Below are 22897 nucleotides of genomic sequence, written 5' to 3'. Positions count from 1 at the left end.
TAGTTAAAATCGTCACATACCATCCATGGTAAACCCTGTGAGTGACTTAAATTTCTCAGCAAATTCTAAGAAACCTTTCTATTATGCACATATGGTGAACCATAAAATCCAGTGAAGCTTCAAAACTTTTCGCTATCACTCTCTTAAAGTTAAACATCAATATGAGAGTCAAAATAACGTTTTAGACTGGCTGCAATATTTTCCTTCCATGTCGACACAATCCACTCTTGAAGCAATCGATGCAACATCAATCCCATTCAAAAATCTGCATTTCCTTCTTACACCCTCCAATCGCATCCTATCGATCTTAGTCTCCATAAAGAAGACCATTTGGGGATTATACATCTTCAGCAAATGCTGAAGTCTTCTAATAGCCCCTGAACTCCCTAATACACAGACATTCCAGCTTATTATTTTCATTACGATAGGTCGGCTTGTCCTTTAGCAGCCGTCGATAACATAAGGTTTTTTTTCCAACACTCTCTTATTTCTAAGAACTAGGGAACCTATCTCCTCCCCTTCTAGAGATTTATCATTCTCCCTTCTAGGCCTCTTTTTCCCATCTCCCTCTTCAATCGCACAGTCCTCGCCATCATGTTCCATATCTATCTATTCTTGCGTTTTCAAATACCCTACCTCCAAACCAATTTAAATTCCCATCCAAATTAACCCCTAGAATGGGGTCAACAAAATTCCTAAAACAACCTCTATTCGTAGCCTCCCAGTTGCATCTACCCAAGTCATGCCCTTCGATAGAACTCCCCCATTAAATTCCTCCCCCATTGAATTCCTCCCCCATCATCACATAGCCAGACACTATTTATTGCGAGAGCTCTTCTAAATTGAGCTCGTAGTGACAAATCTCAGCCCATCTCAGCAACTTAAATCCTAAGACCATCTTAGAATGACAAAAAGAATCGCTATGTCCTAACTGTCCACAAAAGAAACAAAATAGAGTCAATCGTTCATATTTAAAACTGATATAAGAGCAAATTTCGAAAGAAAATAGAACCTTCTTCTCTCCTCAGAGGTCTTCTCACATCCAACTGATCCCTTATTCACAAATAATTTCGTACTCCCTTCCCCATATTTGAACCATCATACTCTAAAATTTTTCCAAGAAAATCCCCAATTTACTTTGCCAACACTTAAGAGAAAAACCTCGGGGGCACTTCATGAATTTGTACCCAAAAATCTGTAAAGATTAGTGGCACCTTCAACGGATCCTCTCATTCTTCGAATGATGCAACATCAATAAATGATTATTAAAAGTCCACGTGGACCCCTTTAGTACCCTCTCCAAAACTATTCTATGTAAAATCTAAATAAAAATCTTTTCTCCCTTATATTCGAGATTTGAAACCCTTTTACCAAATACTAGAAACTTGCCATTGTACTTGTCATTGTTGAAAACTGTATAATGCTTATTGTGGAAAACACCGCACTAAACAAAATCTGACTTCCTCCATGCCCAAATCTATGCATAATTTTCTCTTGTTTGTCATCCAAAGACATCGCAGCCAAATCTCTTTCCATTAATATAGATCTACCACTAAACAGGCCAATCGATGAAGATAATAAAACAAAACCCCTAATACAAAACAGCGCGTCAAGATCCTATAAAACTAACATAAACCTAAAAACAAAAAGCTGCTAGAGGCAGCAGACAGAAACATGCTAAAAGAGCATACTCGTGTGATAATCTTTTTAAAATTTTATAATATTTAATAATATGTTTAAGTTAGAAACTGATTTATAAAAAAATAAGAAGTGTAGGCGAAGATGGTTAATTTATATTATATGTATAGTTTTTGGGTGAAGGGTTTTGGAAATCCTTTCAAGCAACAAATTTTGTAATGGCCAATCAGTCCTCTCCTTACCCAATCCTCTGCGCTTCCTTCAATCAAGACAACAGGTAAGTTTTAACCGAAGTTCCTAATTGTTTTCTCCCTTTAATTATATATCGCTTAAATTACGTGCTTTTGATTGATTATATACTTATATGTTTGGTTACAATTTTGCAGTGGTTTTGCAATAAGCACTAAAGATGGCTTCAAAATTATCGATTCAAACACCGGAAGGCTCTGCTACGATCGTGGTGAGTTAATTTCGCAAATTTTATTTTATTACTGATTTTGAACTACTTTGTTCGAAGCTTTAAATCAAATAATTGATTGATTTCTTTTTAATTTCTTGTTATTTATTCGATAGCTGTTGGAGCTTTTATTATTGTTGAAATGCTGTATAGTTCAAGTCTTCTCGCCATTGTCGGAGCCGGTGAACAGGTGTTTCAGAAATTTACTCTTTTTTGTTAATGGTATTTTTGTTCTGATTCTTTTTATTATAATTTTAGCAATCAAGTTTGTAGATGATAATGAATTACTATTGCTGCAGCCATCTTTATCTCCACGCCGTCTCTGTTTTTTCAATACAACAACTGGTGCTCCTCTCCGAGAAATGAATTTCCTGACTTCAATTCTTGCTGTTCGCTTAAATAGGAAAAGGTAAAAAGGTGTCTTTAGTTTAGAAGATAAAAAGGACTTTAAAGCTCCATAGTGCACCCATTTGGGATATTTTAGTGCAGATTCTTCTGTCTATTTATGTATGATTTTGTCTAGATGTAACTCAGGACGGTGCCATCTGCAAGCAACTTTTCAATGTTTTGTAACTACCTAATTATGGTCTGGAGAGTTTCCCCTTAGAACTAGCAATATTAGAGATGAAATGATACATCATATTCACACACAGATAAATAACTCAAACATGACAAGAATACACGAATACTTCAAAATCTGTATAATATGAATTATTAATTATTAATGTATCAAAAATTTATATAAATAAATGACCTTAAACACGATGATGACATGACAAAATACATGAACATGGCACAGATACACAAATTACTAGGTAACCTTTTTTTCTCTTCTAGGAAATTGACTCCTTATTTGCATGATTTGGGCATTTGAACAAGATGAAATATTTGTTCTAGTGCTGTCCATTTCAGAGGTTTTGCCAAGATCAATTGCTTGACATAGAATAGTTAAGAAAGTGATAAGATATATGCTTTAAGGATCTTTTTCTATGCTATATTTGCTAGATTAATTGCTTGTGTGATGCTTTCTCCATTTTTGCAAGAGCTGGTGGAAATTGTTGTGATTGGTGTTTGTTCTGTTAACATATTTAAGCAATCTTTAGTGTGTTCAATGTTGGTAAGATGTTAAAAATTGACAAAAAGGGCCTGAAGACTACTATGTTATGGCTGGTGCGTAAATGAAATATGCTAGAAGAAATTCTAGAAGGTGCACAACTCAACAAGGGCTTGCCTTAGGAGGTCAAGAAATAGGTTCTTGTTTTTGTGCCATCGATCTGATTTGAGCTGATTTATGATCATATAAAATTAGATAGTATTGTGAATAATTGGATAAAGTTAAGTGATGCTAAGACTTTGTTTTATACTGTTAATGTGTTGACATGATCAGGATGTAAAAGAATAGGTGAAAGCATAAAGTATATCAGAAAAAATGCAAATATATCTATTACAAGGAACAGAATTAATCTATATCCGATAATCTTTAATTCTTTAACCTATCCTTCTACATCCTCATAATGTAAACCCATTACTAGTATAAATAGAACAGTCTTGTCACATGTTGATATATTATGTCTAGGTAGCTCTAGAGAATCTTTGCTGTGAAATGCTATTCTCTAGCATACTTTAACAATAGTGTGAAAAGAGTTTATTTCAGTTTGCAAATGAAAATGCAAGTTTCTGTAGAAATTGGGTTATACAGATCTCAGAATGGGCAAAAAGTCTCATTTCAAAAAGACTCTTTGATAATTTAATTCCATTTTCATTTGGTTGTTCTCGCATGTTTCTGTTTTCTATGTTTCCTAGATTGGGTCAGCCTTTTATGCGTTATGCTATTATTGTGATTTCAGTTTTGAGTTTTGACTTATTTTTAGTCATACTTAAATGCACTGAGGTTTGTACGCTAGTATCTGGCATCATATTAGATCTACATTAGTCCATTGAATATGATTATCTCCTTTTTTTAATGAATGCTTATTTTGTGTAATTACAGGCTTGTTGTGGTTTTGCAAGAGAAAACATACATATATGACTCAAACAGTCTTTCAATGTTGGATACCATTGATACTGTGCCAAATTTAAAAGGTAAGTAGTATGTGTTTCTTTTGTATATAAGGTGGTTTTTGCTATCTCTCAAGTAGGCCATTATGATGTGAATTGCTTTGTTAAACATGATTGCATGTTGCAATTGTCATGCAGTCGAACCAAGTTATAGTGCCACATTTTGGCAGTTTGTATCTTTGGTGTTTTATCTAAAGACCTTTGAGGGTTGTTAAATGTATCTGATATATTTATGTTTTGCTTGCTAGGGAGGATGGAAAATTTTTAAATCCAGTGCTGATGCTATATAAAGTGTGAAGGAGGTTATGAAAGTTGTCATTGGGTTGAAAAGGTTTCCATCCTCCTTACCAATCAAGGCACTGTGCTTGTAGCCATAGTAATTTCTTTTCTTCTCCTTTTGTGCTGAACTCCTCTGGGTAGAGTTATGTCAGGGTCTGAATTGTTTCTTAATGCAGTAACTTGTTGCAAAAGAGCATTACTATAGTTCCACTCTGAGTTACGCAAAAGTTGACTTGTATCCAGGTTATTTTCAGTCCTTCAAAATTATTCACTTCTTATTTTTAGATATCCTTTCAGTTAATAAATCAATTTTCTTATGAATACTATGAACTGAGATCAGGATAAGAAATCAGTTATGTAATGTTCTCAAACAAAAGAAAGAGAAACGCATTGCGTGTTAAGAGTATCATATTTTTTATCATCAAGCTCCATGAATCTTTGTGCTTTTGAAGAACAGTGAGAGCAGCTAATCTATGAAAAAGTTATCAGGAATGGTGATTGTTGATAGTTAATTATGAATTGAAAATGGTCTAGTTATGGGAACTGGAAAGCTTTGTGAGTCATGCAAATACTCCCGAACAAAAAGTATTTTCTTTATTTGGTTCATGAGGTTTTTTTTTTTTTTTAAAATTTTAAATTTTAAATTTTGGTTATTTTCTTTCCTCCAGGACTTTGTGCATTCTCCCCTAGTTTGGAGGGTTGCTTCTTGGCTCTTCCTGCCAGCACGGCCAAAGGAGCTGTATTAGTGTACAATGTCATGGAGCTTCAGTTGCATTGTGAGGTTGTGACTGAAAACTGTCATTAGATACCTTAGAAATTGGACAGACATAGAAAATAGTCAAACTTTTGAAACTCAAGAGTAGTTATCAGATCTGTCTGTCAACATTTGATTAGCCACCTATGTGTTTGGGATTTATGATAAATATATTTATTCATAAGATAACATTCTGCAGTATTTTCTTAGCCCAAACTGAGTGCATTTAATGTGATGTTATTATCAAATATTTTTATATAAAAGGAATTGGATGTACTAGCTGTCATGTGCAAGTGTTTAAATTATGAAAAACATTTGTTAAAGAAAAAGTAAAGCAGCTGCAAAGGATGAATGGCTCAAGCACCTTGGCTTCTATTTTGAATAGTTACCCTTCCCTTATCAGAGATTCTTTGTATTTACCTTCCTGTTACTGAGAATCAATAATTTTAGGAACTGAAAGTTTCTAGTTGTGTAATTCTACTGCTAACCTTCTTTTGAGCTGGGAATGACCATTTCTACTCATCAACTGCTCTGTTTTAATATTGCTATAATTGCCCTTGAATGGAAGAGACTAGTTCTGCTGTTCTTTCTTTGTGCTATTTAATCCTTTAGATCTGTCACTTTTTAATTTTCATTTTATTGAATCAATTTAGATAGATGCTCACCGGTCTCCTTTGGCTGCAATTGCATTATCTTCCAATGGGAAATACATTGCAACAGCATCTGAACAGGGAACTATAATCAGAATTCATTTGGTTTCAGAAGCAACTAAGGTACAGAATTTTACTTCTTGAATTGATGAGACTTATATATGATGTGCGTCTTTTGTACTAGATCATTAGTAAATGGAGGCTGTTAGAGGCACAATTATCCCTTGTTGCTTGAAAAAAGAAAGTAACCTTGAGATTGTATGACATCCTCATGCTGCAGAGTTGCAAAGACAAACTTGCTAATGTGACCTTCTGGAACAGAAAATTAAGCCAAACCAAAACTTCTTTATATTTGCGCTTCATGCATCTGATAGGACTTGATATCTGAAGTGTGTCTTTGGTACTAGACTTAATAGTAAATACAGGCTGTTACAGCTACAATTACCCATTGTTGGGCAAAGAAAATAGAACGTAAACTTGACTTGGAATAAACTGTATTCCTTAAGCAGCATGCCATTAGGCTCTGTCCCCTTAAATTTTAACTGCATACATGGAATCCAACCATCCTTTATTTTCTCAGTCATACAGTTTCCGGAGGGGAACATGCTCGTCAACCATATTTTCATTGTCATTTGCACCATCATTGCAACTTCCAGATATTCTTGTGGCCACAAGCTCTTCTGGTTCTGTTCATATCTTCTCTCTGGGGTTTGAGACAAATCAGAGGTGAGGACTACAAATAAGATCTCTTTCTAGTGTGTACTAGAAAATATTTCTGATGATCAACATGCATATTGTATAGTACCTATGTTATAAAAGAAATTGAAACATGTGCCATTTTTTCACCTTTTATGCAATTTGTTATTCTGTTATATTGTAAATTTTGTTTCCGCAATATACACATGATATGTATAGGTTTGTCTTTGGTATACTGTTTGTGTATAAATCTGTACACTGAAAGTGAACCACATGCCCCAATTCCTTATTTAAAATCTTAAAAGTAAGGACAGATAATTAAATTTCTTAAAGGTTGCATTACATAGTTCACTGTTAGTTTATGAATTTGTACACTGATAGTCTATCAAATAAATTTTATATATGCATGTACTTACCGTGCCCTTTTCTTTATCCCTTTTCTTCAACATGTAACATTCTGCATATGATGGAACTCCATGGTCCTTAACTATTTGTGTTCCCTTTATAGGTCCTTGTTGGCAATCCTTTTTGTATTTTTACTCTTTCTGTATGCATGTTTAACTTTTAGTATAACAAATGTTGACAAACTATAAAGAGACCCTTTGCCCTTTGGAACTTAAATATCACTATCACATACCTTCCATCAGGTACTCTTCTGCATCTCAAAATAGAAACAAATAGGTTTTAAGAATATTTTAACCTTGTGTGGCAACTGGAAGATAATTTGGGAACCATAAGAAACATTTTACTTGACATGCTTGAATAATTAATGGGGTTCTATGATTAATTTAAATGAACCTGAGAGACCATTGTAAATTTGCTAACATCCGTGATCATACGGAAGGGTCATAGATATCCTCATATTTTTTCAAAGCAAAGAAAGTTATATCTTAAACAAGTTTCTTTTTGTCATAGTGTCTGTTTCTGCCCATAAATTTATATGAATGATTTACTGAGTTATGTGACCTTTCTCAAATTTGTTAAATCTAAGCAGGACCAAAAAGTCAGGTAGTTTTCTTGGATCAATATTACCTTATTCTGTGAATGATGCACTAGATCCAGCTCACCATCATGTGCTTCACAATGCTGTTTCTGCGGGAGTCAGAAGGTAAATACTGATCAAGTGCATATGTTTAAGCTAATTTACACTTCCTTTCTTTTTGTTGAGCCATGCTCAATTGTGCTTGGTTAATTGCCACAGAGGATGAAATTCATTGAAGTCGCCCTTTTAACTTTTAAATTTAAATGAGTTGACATCTTTTGCTGTAGACAATAAACTTAATGTTAGACATGGTTAGATGAAATATGGTTGTTGACTAGATGACCATCCATAACATATGTGCTATAAGATTGCATTGCTAATGCAGCTATGCAGTGGTACGGAAGGTAGACAACGTTGCTGATTCATCCTCATCTGAGATTGCATCTTGTAGGTCAGTTCTTGGATGCGTCTTAGCTTCAGAATTGTATATCTGTTCATTTACTTTTGTGTTCCCTTCTACTTGCCTTATTTATATGTTCGGTTACCATGCCCCCCCCCTTCTTTTATATATTTGGATGATGAATTACTTGAAATTAGAAGCTTCATGCATTCTATAGAATTCTGATATTGAAAAATGTTATGCTATGATATCGCCTCTGCATTTGCTGAACTGAACCATTTGATCACTTTTTGTGTAATCCAAAGTGCTTTGTAGTTATGTTTTCCTTTCGCAATTTGATCATAATATTAAGATAATGTTATTACTACTTAGAAAGGAGGGTAGAGATTTCTATTATAGTTTCAGGATTTGGACATAAGAAAGTAGAGTTGCAATTGGTTTGGTAATTTACTGTAATATTAAGTGTAACCATGGATAGATATTTTTGTTTTTGTTTGGCTGGGCCGCTGGGGGTGGGGGAAGCAGATAGATATTTGTTTATAATGTGGTTTTATTTGCTAACATCAGCACGTTCATAGTGGTATTATCCAAGCAAGAACCTGCCATTCCCAAAGCAAAAATTGAGCAATTGAATACGGTTTTTGAGGCAATGAATTGGCCTAAATTGGAGTTGTTGAAGTTGCATGCATCAATGTACATGGTTTTCAGATTTACTCAAATTTGCATTTCATTTGTAGGGCCATAATATCGTTGATAGCATACAATGGGTACTTTCAGGAATATGCCTTCACTCTCAACAGCCAGAACGAGTCTACATGGAGCCTGGAGCGTGAATTCAACCTTGTGGCAGTCATTTCAGGTAATGCAGAAACCTCATGACACCTTTAATGGTCGAACCTCAATCAAAAGGAGTTGTTGTAATACTTTGCTTGATGTGTTAAATTAAATTATTATAGAATAACAGAATTAAGAAGATCTGAGGTTATTGTTAGGATCAATGTAATATTATACATGTCAATGTAAATAACTTAATACTGTTTCTCAATATGCATACCTTGTTAACTTAGGTGGTGATTCTTCTGATCAACACCAATTATTTTTATTGAGAAGACGGGGAGATTGGCATTGGATATGCAAAAACAAAATTTTCCCTGATCTTCAGAAAAATACATCAAACATTCCAAATTTTATTTTTGGAAATCCTACCTAAGTTGACCAAAATAATAAAATGTACTTGGGCTGGTTTTTGGATGGTAATGATTAACAAGCATGCAATTTTATTGAATTGTATAAGGATGCTAAATTTTGATATGTTTCAAATTAAAATTTTTAATTTTATAAAGGGGACGCAGGTGATAAAGCATCTGATTTTAGTAAATGCTTGTTTTGTTTTTGTTCCATCTTGTATTTAAAAAAAAAAGAAGCAACTTTTTGCCTTTGTAAAAAAATATTTTATATATATATATATGAATACTAAATATGGTTTATAACTTTGTATTAAATATACACTAAAGAACTATATATTAAATTATGTACATTAATAATCAATAATATATATTTTTTACAATATTAAAGTTATAAAGAGTAGGCATTATGGAGTAGTGCAAAATAGTAGAGTATAATAGATTAAACATCTATGAAGGCGAAAGTTTCAGTAGCTTGCAAAAGTGGGACAGTCCATGCATATCTGCGACCATAAATTTGTTTAAAGGGAGAAGAAATATGTTTAGAAGCCGAGGCACTAGTATTGGCACAGACCCAAGATGGTACAAATTAGGGCAGGGACTTGATGTCGAGTCGTGCTATAATAATATATTCGGCAAACAATAAAAAGAATTGGTAGCTACTCGTACTGAGTATAGCTTTGGACAGTTGGGCTGTCTCCAGTCATTACTGCCCTATCTTCTTAACTCTTAGCTTTTGGTATTGGACTTACTTTTTAACTCTTTTAAGTTTTTTCGTTTTCTTAGATAACACGTTTCCCTTTGTTTGCTAGTGGGGCACACATTTCTTTTTCATTGGGGTTTTAGGGTTTTGCGAGGTTGATTTGGCTCATTGGGGAGTTCAATGGTGACAGAGATAGAGTTAGCAAATGTGAATTTTGCGGATGAGGAGGAATTGATTCAATTTGATAAGGATTCATATGTGGTTGAGGAAGACAATCGATTCTGTTTGGTGGGAAAAACATTAACAGATTGTGTGGTTCATTTTCCTTCGTTAAAAAAAACTTGGTTGATTTATGGCATCCATTGGGAGGAGTTTCAATCACGGATATTGGGGAGAAGAGGTATTTTTTTCGATTTTTCTATAAAGTAGATAATAAGAGGGTAATGGATGGCATGCCTTAATCATTTAACAGTCATCTTATTATTGTTCATCGGCTGAGTAAAGGGGAAGACTCGTTGCAAGTTTCTCTAGTTTATATAGATTTCTAGGTACAAGTTCACAGTTTGCTGGTTGCGGTCGTCTTAGAGGGTTTGGCATGATAGTTTGGAAATTTTATTGGATAGTTTGTTCAATATGATGCTGTTTTGGTGATGAGGGGGATAAGGAGGTATATGCGAATTAGAGTTAAAATTAAAGTGAGAAAGCCTTTGAAGTGGAAAAAGAGATTGGCCTTGGGACAAAATAGGGAGGGGTATGCCTATTTCCAGTACGAGAGATTAACACTATTTTGTTTGTTTGTTTGTTTTTTTTAGCGTAGTTAGGCCATGGTGAAGGCTTTTGCTTGGTAAGGATGACAATTGAAGTTTCGGATGTAGAGTTCAGTTGGAATGTTTCATTAAGGACGTAGTCAAGAAGGAAAGTCTCGGTGGGTAGCAGATGGCTTAAGAAGGATGGTCCGGATGGTTTCCAATGGGGTGGTAATTCGCTTGGCATGGATGTGGATGGGCATAGTGAGGGAAGGAATTTTGGTGATATCCAAACTGTTAATTCCTATTTGAATAGTTGGGTAGAGATGGAGTTGTGATTGAAAAGGGAGATTGGAGACAAAGGCAAATGGGATCTAACTTCGAGGATAGCCCAATTGTGTAATGTGATAGGAAGAAGAGGCAACAAACCCAGAGAGAGAACAACTTGTTCTAGTACTACTGTTTCACTGGATCAGACTCATGAAATATCGACAATTGCTAGACAGCAGGCCGGCTAGAAGTAATGAAAATCTTTAGTTGGAACGTTCGTGGATTGGGCCATCTACGAGCGCCTAATTACCTTAAGAATAAGGTGAGGCATGTTCAGCCCCAAATTTTGTTTCTAATAGAGACAAATTTGAGCGAAAGGAGAATGGAACATGTTCATCTAAAGTATGGTTTTGTTAACAGAATAGATGTGGGAGCTTATGGTTCGAAAAATGGGTTTGTCGTTGGGATAAAGGGGTGAGTATGTGGTGCAATTGAGTGTGGAAGTTCAGGAAATAGAGGGTATGTTGACTTAGAGACTTACGGGGTTATTTGGAGCATCGGAGGAATAGAAATGAGGGGAGTCATGGGATTTGCTAAGGAGGTTGGGGAGCTTTCAAGAGTTACCATGTATGGTAGTGGGGGATTTTAATGAGATTATGTTCTCATTTGAAAAAGGGGGCGGTTGCAGAATAAAAGAAATATGGTTCTTTTCAGGGAGGTTTTAGAGGAGTGCGATTTCAATGATTTGGGTTTTTTCATGATGATGATTCACATGGGAAAGGGGCCGTTTTTCAGAGAATAATGTTTAGAAAGAATTGGTAGAGGGGTTGCTAATTCGGCCTGGTGGGAGAGTTTCTCGGTATATTCTTTAAAGCACTTGCCTCATTTTTTTTCTGATCATTGTACGATTTTGGTTGATTTGAGGGATGTTAGTAGAGGTAGTATGATTCGGGGGAAGAGGGGTTTTAGATTTAATGCGAACTGTATCTTGGAGGACTATTGTGAACAACAGGTGAAGTTTCTCGGAGGCGAATACTGATGTCTCTACGAAGTTGGAAAAGCTTGGGAAGGTTCTTAAGAATGAGATGGGAGGAATTTCTTCCAATAAAAGACGAACGTCAATAGCTCTGAATATGCGATTAGCTAATATGAGTTCGGCTAATTCGGATGATCAAACGTTAGCAGAGTTGGAAGAGGTTAAGTTGGCTCTGAATTTGAAAGTTGATAGAGAGGAGCTGTTTTGGGAGCAGCGCGCAAGGGTGAATTGGCTTCTATTTTGGGATAAATATACTTCTTTTTTTTTCGTAATCTAGCAAACCAACGAAAAAAAGAAGAATACAGTGGAGAAACTGAAAGGGTTGAATGAGGAATGGGTAGAAGGGGAGAATGAGATGGCAAGGGTGGTGAGTGATTATTTTAAGGGGATGTTTACTGCTTCTCAAACAATAAGTTGTTACAATATGTTGTTTGGGATCTCAACTTGCATTCAAGAGGGTATGAACAATGAGCTTGTTGCAGAATTTCGGGTCAAGGAAGTTGTGGAAGTAGTAAAGAATATAGCACCATGAAAGGAATCAGGAATGGATGGTTATCCTACACTCTTTTATCAAATATACTAGCACATTGTGTGGGAGGCGGGAGATATCTTAGTATTATTTAGATGTTCTAAATAGGAGGAATGAGGTAGAGGTTATCAATAGTACTAGTATTGTGCTTATCTCAGAAGTGAATGCTCCGAATAGTATGTCGCAATTCAAGCCGATTAGTCTGTGTAATGTGGTTTATAAGATCATTTCTAAAGTAGTGATTAATAGATTTAGAACTGTGTTGGATAAATGCATTAATGAAACAAAAATGACATTTGTTCTGGGTAGATAAATTATGGATAATGCACTTATTGCATACGAGGTATTACATTCACTTAAACAAAAACAAGATGGGGCACGATGGCATTTTGCGTTGAAACTAGATATGAGTAAGGCTTATGATAGGGTGGAATAGTTTCACAAAAAAAAGGGATGCTTCGTATGGGGTTTTGTGATGAATGAGTGTCACTGGTGATGGGGTGCGTTAGAACGGTTAAGTATTTAGTTCTGTTCAACAGGGTTCATTAAGAGGAGTTGAAGCTTTCTAGAGGGTTAAGACAAGGAGATCTATTGAGCCTTTATTTGTTTTTGATATCCGTGGAAGGTTTTTCTACTCTTCTTAAAATGACGAAGGCTGAAGGGACCATTAAAGACATAAGGTTGGGTTGGAATGGATTGTTTTTAACTCATCTGTTTTTTTGCAAATGATAGTATCTTGTTTGGGGAGGCAAGTCTGGATGGTATGAATGCTATTAAATCAATTGTGATTGAATATGAAGATGTTTAGGGATAGCTGATCAATTTTAAGAAGTCTCTAATTTTCTTTAGTAGTAATATGTTAAGTGGCATAAAGGAATAGATTGGGGAGGTGCTTGGTGTGAGAGTTTCTTGTAATCCATAATAAGTATATTGGTTTACTGAACACAGTTGGTAGGAAAAAGAATGAGGCTTTTGGGAGTTTTAAAGACATGTTTAAGAAGTGTATTGAAAGTTGGAGTGTTTGTTAGTTGTCACTCAGAGGTAAATAAGTTTTTATCAAGTCAATTTTATAGGCCATTCTAGTTTATGCAATACAATGCTTTTTGTTACCTGTTACTTTGTGTTGTGACCTAGAAAGTATTATTAGTAAGTTCTGGTCGAGAAATTCTAAAACAAAGAAAGAGATCCATTGGTGTGACCGGAAGATGATGTGTAAGCCGAAAGCACAAGGAAGTTTGGGCTTTAAGGACTTAGTAAAGTTCAATATTTTATTGCTTGCTAAACAGGGTTGGAGATTAGTAATGAAACCATGTTAGTTTGTTTTAGTCATAAAAACTAAATACTATCTAAATAATGATTTTATGAGTGCCAGTTTAAGATCTCATCGTTCATATACCTGGAAGAGCATTTGGGGTGCTCGGAGGCTTTTAGAACAAGGTATAGGATGGAGAGTTGGAAATGACAGAATGATAAAACATTTGGAATGATGCTTGGTTACCGGGCCCTAGACAAGGAAAAATAGTAATTTAGAACATTGATATTAATTATACAGTGGCGGCAGATCTTATTAATACTGAGTCAGGTACTTGGAAATCGAAGGCCTTGCGAGAGCTATTTGATGAGGAGCAAGTGAGCAGAATTATGATCATTCCAATTGCGGGAGTTGAGCTTGGGGATAAGAGGGTTTGGAGAGGTGATAATACAAGAGTGTATTTGGCAAGGAGTGGGTACAAATGGCTGCTAAATGAGGATGCAAAAATATTAATTAGGGAGGGGGTACAATAAGATATGCTATTATATAATTTTTACAAAAAATTGTGGAGACTAAGAATTGTAAGTAAAATAAAAATTATAATCTAAAAATTGACTAAAAATTACATTCCTACTTTTGGTAATTTACAGTTGATAAAGTTGGTGGTGGTAAATTGTTGCCCCTTTAGTCGCGTAATGGAAGAGTCGGTGAGCCATGTTTTTCGGGACTATTTGTTCATCAAGTGTGTCATACAGGGGGTTGGGTATAGATGTCTTACCTATTAACTAGGGGAAAATTTAGAAAATATGTTTAGTAAATTTATGTTTTAATAGTGGTGAAGAATAATGCAAATGGTTAGCTGTTGTTTTCTGGACAATATGGCATCATAGAAACAAGATCTATCATCCTGGTGAAAGACAGTGTGTTTGGCCTTGTTTCTTTTGTTAAAGCCTACTATACAGAGAATAGTGATGTAGAAACAACAAAAGCAACAAGGATTATGCAGAATGGCAATGCATGGCGTCTGCCAATGACAAATGTGGTTAAAGTTAACTTTATGCATTATTTAACATGCATGATCATAGTCCGGTGTCAGAGATAATTTTTAGAGACAGTGACGAGTATGTTTGGTGACATGTATGTACTTGAATAATTTTGTGGCTGACTCAACTACAGTAGAGGTGAGAGCCTGTTTACAAGTGGTGACAGTGGCTGGAGAATTGGGATTTTGGAGATTGATGGTGGAGGGGGACTAATTGACTATTGTTAAAAAAGTTTGGTCACTGGGGGAGGAAAGATTGAGCATTGCTGTGATAGTAAAGAAATTATGGAAAAGGTTCACAGATTTGGAGAACTCACCTTTAGATTTGTGGGTAGACCGGTGAATCAAGTGGCACATGCTATGGAGGAGGAAGGAAAAAAGTAGTCATCATTAAGGGTTTGGATTGAGGAGGCGCCGCTAGGAGAAAAAGCAGAGGTCGAAAGAGATAGAAGAAATCTGTGGTGAAAGAGTTGAATGTGTCGGAGAAAATGGTTATTGAGACTTTCGACGATTCAAAGCTACAGGATCCATCGTGATTTTCTTAGTGCTACTGATCTATGGGAGCAAGACAATGGTTGTAACGATATTGATGAAAGAAGCCAGGGAGATGGGGCTGCTGTGTTCTTGTTGAAAGAGTCTTGGTTTTTTCTGGTTTTGTTTTTCTAGGTTTCTTGTACCAGTTCGTTTTAGACCCTAGTCGGAACAGTGGTCTCAGGACCACATATCCGCATCAGAAAAGTATTTAAATATTATTTTTTGTGCTTATGATGTGTGAATTAGCTTGTGTGAAAGTTTTGTATAAAATTTAATTATTCGTGTGCTCAATTTGTTAAAAAGGACCTAATCGCATAAAACGTAAAAGTTGTCTGCTGTTTGTTAAAAGTGCTTATTTGAAATGTCTTTATAATTGGAAGGTCCTTATGTTGCAATTGAACCATTAACATGGTTAAAGGAATTTTATGGACAACCATTATAAGTTTTTATTATTATTTCATTACGGGCAAAATTGGAATTTGTTTAATTAAGTTAATATTAAGTAAATAAAACATAAAATTTGGCCATTTCATGTTCATCTTGCCGAAAATATAAAGAAAATAAAAGAGCAAAAGCTTCCTAGGGTTCGGCCATTGAATTCCTTGATTAAGGTATGGATTTTGTTCGATTTTTGATAATTTCTATGTTTTTGTAATCGTTCTTTGTATACTAACAAGCCCATGCCTCAATTTCTGATTTTGATGATGATTTTGAAATGTGCCATGGATGAATTCATGAGCTTTATGTTGTTAATTGATGAAATATGAAAGTTTGAATTTGGGTTTATATGTTGTCTTTGAATTTTTGATGATTTTGAGTAAAATGGGACTGTAACACCCCTAACCCGTATCCAACATCGGGACAGGGCTCAAGGCATTACCGAAACTTTACACTTTCAGTATACTAACTCGGGTCACAAAATTTCATTTGAATTTAAAACCTTTCAATCATGAACATCTCATCCCTTATATAGGCCTTCGAGACCTATAACATATTGGAAGGGAATGCGGGACAAATACGGGCACGTTCGATTAACCTTGGGCTCCTCAGAATTTTTTTTCTTAACATAAAGGGACACATGCCCGTTTATCTTGGGGCACGCCCATGCTCTTCAACCATGGGCAACACTGACTTATCAACACGACCATGGAACACGCTCGTGCTGCCTGCCCGTGAACGAAACTGTCATTTTAACACGGCCATGGCACACGCCCGTGTGGCCTACCCGTGTACAACTTTGAGCTAAAATTTTAAGTGTAGGGGACACACGACCAATACACACGCCCATGGGAGAGAACCGTGTGTCCCACACGGTCTATACACACGCCCGGGTGTCTAACCATGTGGACCTTAATAGGCTATTTTCCAAGCCTTTAGTCATCCCTTTCTACTACTTGTGCCTAGTGGTTACCAAGTTTGAGAGAACATAATTTTACGCTTGTAAATAATCTTAATGAAAATAGTTGTATGGAAACCACCATATCATTGGTTTCATATATAAATGGTTATTTCCTCTTTAGAGTCATGGGTTCCCATGTTACATTAATCCATCAGAAATTGGCTTATTCATGTGATTCATTGCCAATTGATAGCAACCCATCATTTGTAATTAAAACCATGCATAAAATCGTAGGTCATAGCCTACTTAAATTAAGCCAATTTTCATGGCCATATACAAAGAGATGAACATATTTTTACATGCCTTTACTTGGAAAATCAAATGACACATATAAAAAAATACTGAAAAATACTATACTTGCCATTGAACAAAATAAACAGAGTCTTTATACCAAAGCTTGTTTAGTTGATAGTGTGTTGACTCTCCAATTGTCTTCCAGTCCTTATGAGTCCTCGAGCTCTGCGAGACAGGGAAAAGGGAGGGGTAAGCATTTACATACTTAGTAAGCTCGAATAACCGAAAGGTAAACTTACCGAGTAATTAACATACATCCATATATAAATCATGAAATCATCAATTATGAAACGATTCCCTATCACGTGCACTCAATCGATGAGTTAGTTACATAACAAAATATAATGTAATTTATGTAGATGAGCTCATCATTCATCATCTTATTGATATACATCATATTAATCCCGTTGAGTTTCTAGGAAATCTCAATGGAATACCCATTATTCGTCAATTCTTATGAATGATCATTTCACAGATATGTACTCCCGCGAACCTCACATCTCATGGCAGGATTACCAGTCCAGGCTAAATCCTCCATATCATGAACTCGTAAGGTGATGTTGGGATTACCAGTCCAGGCTAAATCCCTTATAGCAACAAAAACCCTTAATGAGCTCGGATCTAAATTACCAGTCCAGGCTAAATTCAGACCCTAATCAGATTACCCGTCCGGGCTAAATCCATAATGCAAACATATTTTTCGAGAGGCTTGATCATTCAAGGAACACCCGTCCGGGCTAGATTCTTTTTCATACTTGAGATCATGGATTACCCGTTCGGGCTAAATCCTACTGCAACACATGCAGGATCTCAGTTCACATGTCAAAGAGGGTTTGCCCATCGAATTCCCTTTTTCAACCTCAACCGAGACATTTTTACATGTTATCATCAAATATGCATTTCTACTATATTCATGCCAGTAATAAATACAATCATCATTGCATTCATAAATCATACAATCATACATATTAGGGGTTTACTTTAGGTTATCTGAACTTACATTAGTATTCATTTTAGAGATATTTTTGGTTATTTCGAAACCTTGCATTTACCATGATCGACCTCCGAAATTTGTTCCTTGGGGTCTATAACAGCAAAATTAACTCATTAATACCCCACATTACACATTTCAAGTTTAATATCTACCACTGGTCCAAATGACCGTTTTGCCCCTAACCTTTCTCATTTTTACGATTTAGTCCGTAGGCTCGTATAATGAAACACATGCACTTTTTATCTTACCCAAGTCTAGCTGAACACTTTTCCTTCTTATGGTAGCCCACATTATCCATTATTTTTGTAACATCCCAAAATTGACCCTAGTCGGGAAGTGGTTTCGGGACCGTTAAACCGAGTCACCGAAATGTTTGAATGTGATATTTATTGTCTAGAATATGTAACTATGAATGTGTGAAAATTTCAAGCTTCGATTTAGTCGATTGCATGTGAATTAAGTCAATAGGACTTATGTGAGAAAATTTTAAAATGTGATAGGTCAATGCGTAAGGACCTATTAGTGCATGTGGAAAAAAAGGGGGGACTTGCATGTCAAATTCCCCCTCCTAATAAGTAGTGGCCGGCCATGCTATGGGTGGAAACATGTTGGGAACATGTTGGCCTAGTGAGGTATGTAGGATAAAATATAATAAGAAGTATGGGGAATAAAGAAATGAAAAAAGGAAAGGATGTGTGTAATTGTTTCTTTCCCCCCCCTTTTGCCGTGAAAGTAAGAAGGAAAAACAAAAAAAAAGTGTCCATCTTTCTTCATTTCCCCTTGGCCGAATGTTCTAAAGAAGAAAGAAAAAAATTTGTTTATCTTTTATCATCCTTGGCCGAAAATGCTAAGAAGAAGGGGGAAGGGGAAATAAGACATTCGGCCACTCCTTCTAGTCTTGAATAAGGTATGTAATGCATGGTAGCTTTTGGAAATTGTTGAATGTATTAAGCTAGTTACTAAGTCCCTTACTTAGCCCATGTTCAAATCTTGAATATTGTTGGTAACATGAGCAATCGGTCATCTTAAGTCACTATTAAGGTAAGGAAGTATGTACTAGCTTTTGAAATTTTAGTTGATATTGAGTGAGTTATCAAGTGATTTTTGTAAACCATGTTGAAATTTCGATTTTGGGGGTGAGTATGGTTTTCGGCTATAAAAGATTAATAAGGGTGATGATCGTGTTTCATGCTAAACTTAGATGAATAATGGTAGTTGCTCACATCTTGATATCTATGAGTTCCTTTCTTGGTTCTATCATAGACCCCCAAAGTATATGTTTATTGGGTGTTGTTGGAGGTTTATGATAGAAGCTAATGAGTGAGAGTTTGATAGGTACCATGAGGTTAAACTTCATGAGATTGTAAGCTTGTAAGTTGGATGATGAAATTCATGCTTTGTGAAGGTAAAAGGAGTAGAAGGAGCATTCGGCCATGAAGAAAAAAAAGAGAGCAAAGGGGGAAATTTATGATGATTAAGTGTTAAATGGAATGAAAATGATATTATATGGGGGTATGTATATTCGGCCATATGAGTAAATATATAGATGATGCTAAATTTGATTATGTATAATGGGCATTAAGATGTGGAACATAAGAAATGTAGTATATGTGGATCTACATGATGTTATAGTTGACATTGTGCATATACACATGCATTCGGCCATCTAATTGAGTATGAAGGTGGTGTTAAATCTAATTGTGATGCCCATTCCGAAGTATATATATATACATATATATATACATAAGTATGCCATTCGTGATGTTACCTTTAATTATGTGTGTAATCGACTAAATGGGTAATTAGTGTGGATGGTTGCCGAATACACAAACATACATATGCATGTGTAATTGAATTATGAATGTTTAACAAGATGGTTAAACTAGTGAATTATTGATTAAGCTCAAGGAGCTAAAGGAGGAGAATCAAGCAAAGGCAAAGAAAAGATCACTGAGTAGCCGAGTTGGAACCGTCTTACCCAACACAAGGTAAGTCATTAAGCATGTAGTTGGTATTATTTCAAATGGTCATAATGTTTATGTATTGATGCTGAATGGAATGAATAAATATACATATATATATATATGCATGTACGTATGTGATGATGAAATTGTTGAATGAAAAGAAAAGAGGTAAGATGTACTGAGTTGTTGATCTCGGCACTAAACGTGCGGGTATAACCATTTATGACCATGAGATTGGCGCTAAGTGCGCGGGATTAAATTGTACAGCACTAAGTGTGCGATTTGACTATGTTGCACTAAGTGTGCGAAATGAATATGATGCACTAAGTGTGCGAATTGACCATGCGGCACTAAGTGTGCGAGTTTGACTATGTAGCACTAAGTGTGCGATTTGATTACGTAGCACTAAGTGTGCGAGTTGATTATATAGCACTGAGTGTGCGGACTCAATATACATTCGTGAATCATTATGGACACTATGTGTGCGACACTATTGAGTCGATCGCGGACAGCGGATCGGGTAAGTGTCTTGAGTACATGGCTAATAGGTGCTATGCTTATACTTGGTGTTGAGCTCGGTAAGTTTGAACCTATGTGACAAATATACTTGAAGTCACGTACATAAAATTTATCGTAGGATGGGTGAAAGGCCGTTTAGTCGTTTGATTGTAACGGAAATAAATTGATTTATGAAAATGCTTCAATGTCCTATTGATGAGTATATGGAATGTGAATGCATGAATTGATATGAAATTGAATCGATAGGTTGGAGGAACTATGGTATGGTTCGGTATGGATGGAGTAAATTGTCTCGTTCCATTTTGTTTCCTCTTGTGATAATGTTATTGATGGACGGTAGTGCATTGCTTATGACTTACTGAGTTATAAACTCACTCGGTGTTTCCTTGTCACCCATTATAGGTTGCTTGGACTCATCTATTTTTGCGGGGTCAGGCCGTCATCGAAGTCATCACACCGGATAGCAAGTTTTGGTACTTTCTTCTTAGTTGGCTTAGAAGAACATTTTGGCATGTATAAGCTATTACGTTGTGTTTGAACTTTGGCATGTAAACTTTAAGCCATGCGAAGATGGCACGAATGTTCGATTGAGTTGGATCAAGGGTAGGCATGAAATGGACCTAGTTACTTTCGTAACAGATGCTGGCAGCAGCAGTGTCATGAGATTGAAAAATCACTAAAAATAGTAGGAGTGGAATTAATTGATGAATAAATTATGTAATCGAAGCTCGATGAGTCTGTTTTCATGAGGAAGTAACGAAAAGATCATATGGGCAGTATATTAAGAGATAATCAGATTTTTGTGGGACAGGGCCAGAACGGTTTCTGGATTCCCTGCTCCGACTTTGGAAATTCATTATAAATTAACCAGAGATAATTAGGGGTCGTACCATATATGTAAAGATTCCTCTCTGAGTCTAGTTTTCATAGAAACAAACGGCATCAGTATTGAAGCCCCGTGCAGGGAGATATCCAAGTCGTAATGGGAAAAGGTCAGTGTAGTCGACCCCTGCAACATGGGAGACTTTGACTAATAAACTGTACTAATTGGCCCGACCAAAAATTCTAGAAAAAAATACATAGATGGGCACATGAGTCTAGTTTCTGGGAAAAATCACGAAACTGATTTTCGAGTTACGAAACTTGAGATATGATTTTTAAAATGACTGGTACACAGATTGGGCAGTGTCTGGAAAATAAATTTTATAAGGGGTTAAAGCCAGTTAACACCTCGTGTTCGACTCCGGTGTCGGTTTCGGGTTCGGGGTGTTACATTTGATTGGTATCAGAGCTATGGTTTAGTCGGTTCTAGGACTACCATAGCGCGTATGAGTCTAGCTATACATGCCGAATGTTAATGTTTAAATGTGTGATGACTTCCGACGGTTGAAATGTTTTTGTTTTGATTAGTAAATGGGCCCCGGTGAAGAAAGAACCCTAGCGGATGACGTTGAGAGCGTAGCGGCTGCTCCTGCACAAAGGACGCCGCCTGTTGAACCTCAGTCATCTGCGAATAATCAAGGTGAGGGGGCTAAACAAGCCTTCTTTACCATGATGAATGAGTGGGTCGCGCAATATGCCCGAACCAACCCGGCTGTCCAACAATTCCCAAATTTGAATAATCCACCCCAAGAGCCTGTAATGCCATCAGTCGCTGATCCTGTGAGGCTGAGTAAGCCACCTGTAGACTTGATTAGGAAGCGTGGGGCCGAGGAGTTCAAGGCCATAGTAACTGATGATGCCGAAAGGGCCGAGTTCTGGCTTGATAACACCATTCGGGTGTTCGATGAATTGTCATGCACACCCGACGAATGTCTAAAATGTGCTGTATCTTTGTTGCGAGACTCAGCCTACTATTGGTGGAGGACCTTGATTTCCATAGTCCCGAACGAGCGAGTAACTTGGGACTTCTTTCAAACGGAATTCCGAAAGAAATTTATTAGCCAACGGTTCATTGATCAGAAGCGTAAGGAGTTCTTGGAACTCAAGCAAGGCCGTATGACTGTATCTGAATACGAACATGAATTCGTAAGACTCAGTAGGTATGCCCGGGAGTGTGTAGCTGATGAGGTTGCTATGTGCAAAAGATTCGAGGAAGGATTGAATGAAGATTTAAAGCTACTAATGGGTATTTTGGAAATAAAAGAATTCGTAACACTAGTCGAACGAGCTTGCAAGGCGGAAGAACTTGGAAAGGAGAAGAGGAAGGCTGAATTTGAAGCTAGAGATTATCGTAAAAGATCGACGGGTAAAGCTCCGTTCTCAGCTGTAAAGAAGTTCAGGGAGGACATTAATAAGTCGAGGGCGACTGCGGGAATTTCCATCAGGGCAAGACCATCGATGGGCTCCCGAGCTACTTCGGTAGCTAGTGTGGGCAATAATCGTCACGAGAAACCTGAATGTCCCCAATGTGGAAGACGACACCTAGGTGAATGTTGGGGCAAGTCTACTAGTAGGGCCTGTTACGGATGCGGTTCGAAGGACCACTTCATTAGAGATTGCACGGAGCTGGATGAG

General features: G+C 36.4%; 1 protein-coding gene across 7 annotated transcripts; it reads left to right on the top strand.

Annotated features, from left to right (window-relative positions):
- Window positions 1–1380: 1380 nt before the first annotated feature.
- On the top strand, window positions 1381–8980 carry LOC107957111 (autophagy-related protein 18b). Of its 7 annotated transcripts, none has more exons than XM_016892548.2 (11): window positions 1381–1915; window positions 2025–2098; window positions 2212–2285; window positions 2395–2504; window positions 4086–4177; window positions 5101–5213; window positions 5840–5959; window positions 6417–6562; window positions 7527–7640; window positions 7900–7965; window positions 8692–8980. In XM_016892548.2, exons 1-11 carry the CDS (start codon window positions 1857–1859, stop codon window positions 8858–8860), a joined length of 1137 nt encoding a protein of 378 aa, XP_016748037.1. In that variant the 5' UTR covers window positions 1381–1856; the 3' UTR covers window positions 8861–8980. The 7 variants fall into 7 exon arrangements, with proteins under 7 accessions (XP_016748037.1, XP_016748038.1, XP_016748040.1 ...); XM_016892549.2 differs by having other exon boundaries at window positions 1419–1915; window positions 8652–8980; XM_016892551.2 differs by lacking the exon at window positions 5101–5213 and having other exon boundaries at window positions 1443–1915; window positions 5907–5959.
- The last annotated feature ends 13917 nt before the right edge of the window (window positions 8981–22897 follow it).

This window comes from Gossypium hirsutum, chromosome A05 (assembly GCF_007990345.1).
Source record: "Gossypium hirsutum isolate 1008001.06 chromosome A05, Gossypium_hirsutum_v2.1, whole genome shotgun sequence".
Classification (NCBI taxonomy): Eukaryota; Viridiplantae; Streptophyta; class Magnoliopsida; order Malvales; family Malvaceae; genus Gossypium; species Gossypium hirsutum.
Note: the sequence above shows the minus strand (reverse complement) of the source record. Positions and strands in the feature narration are given on the sequence as shown.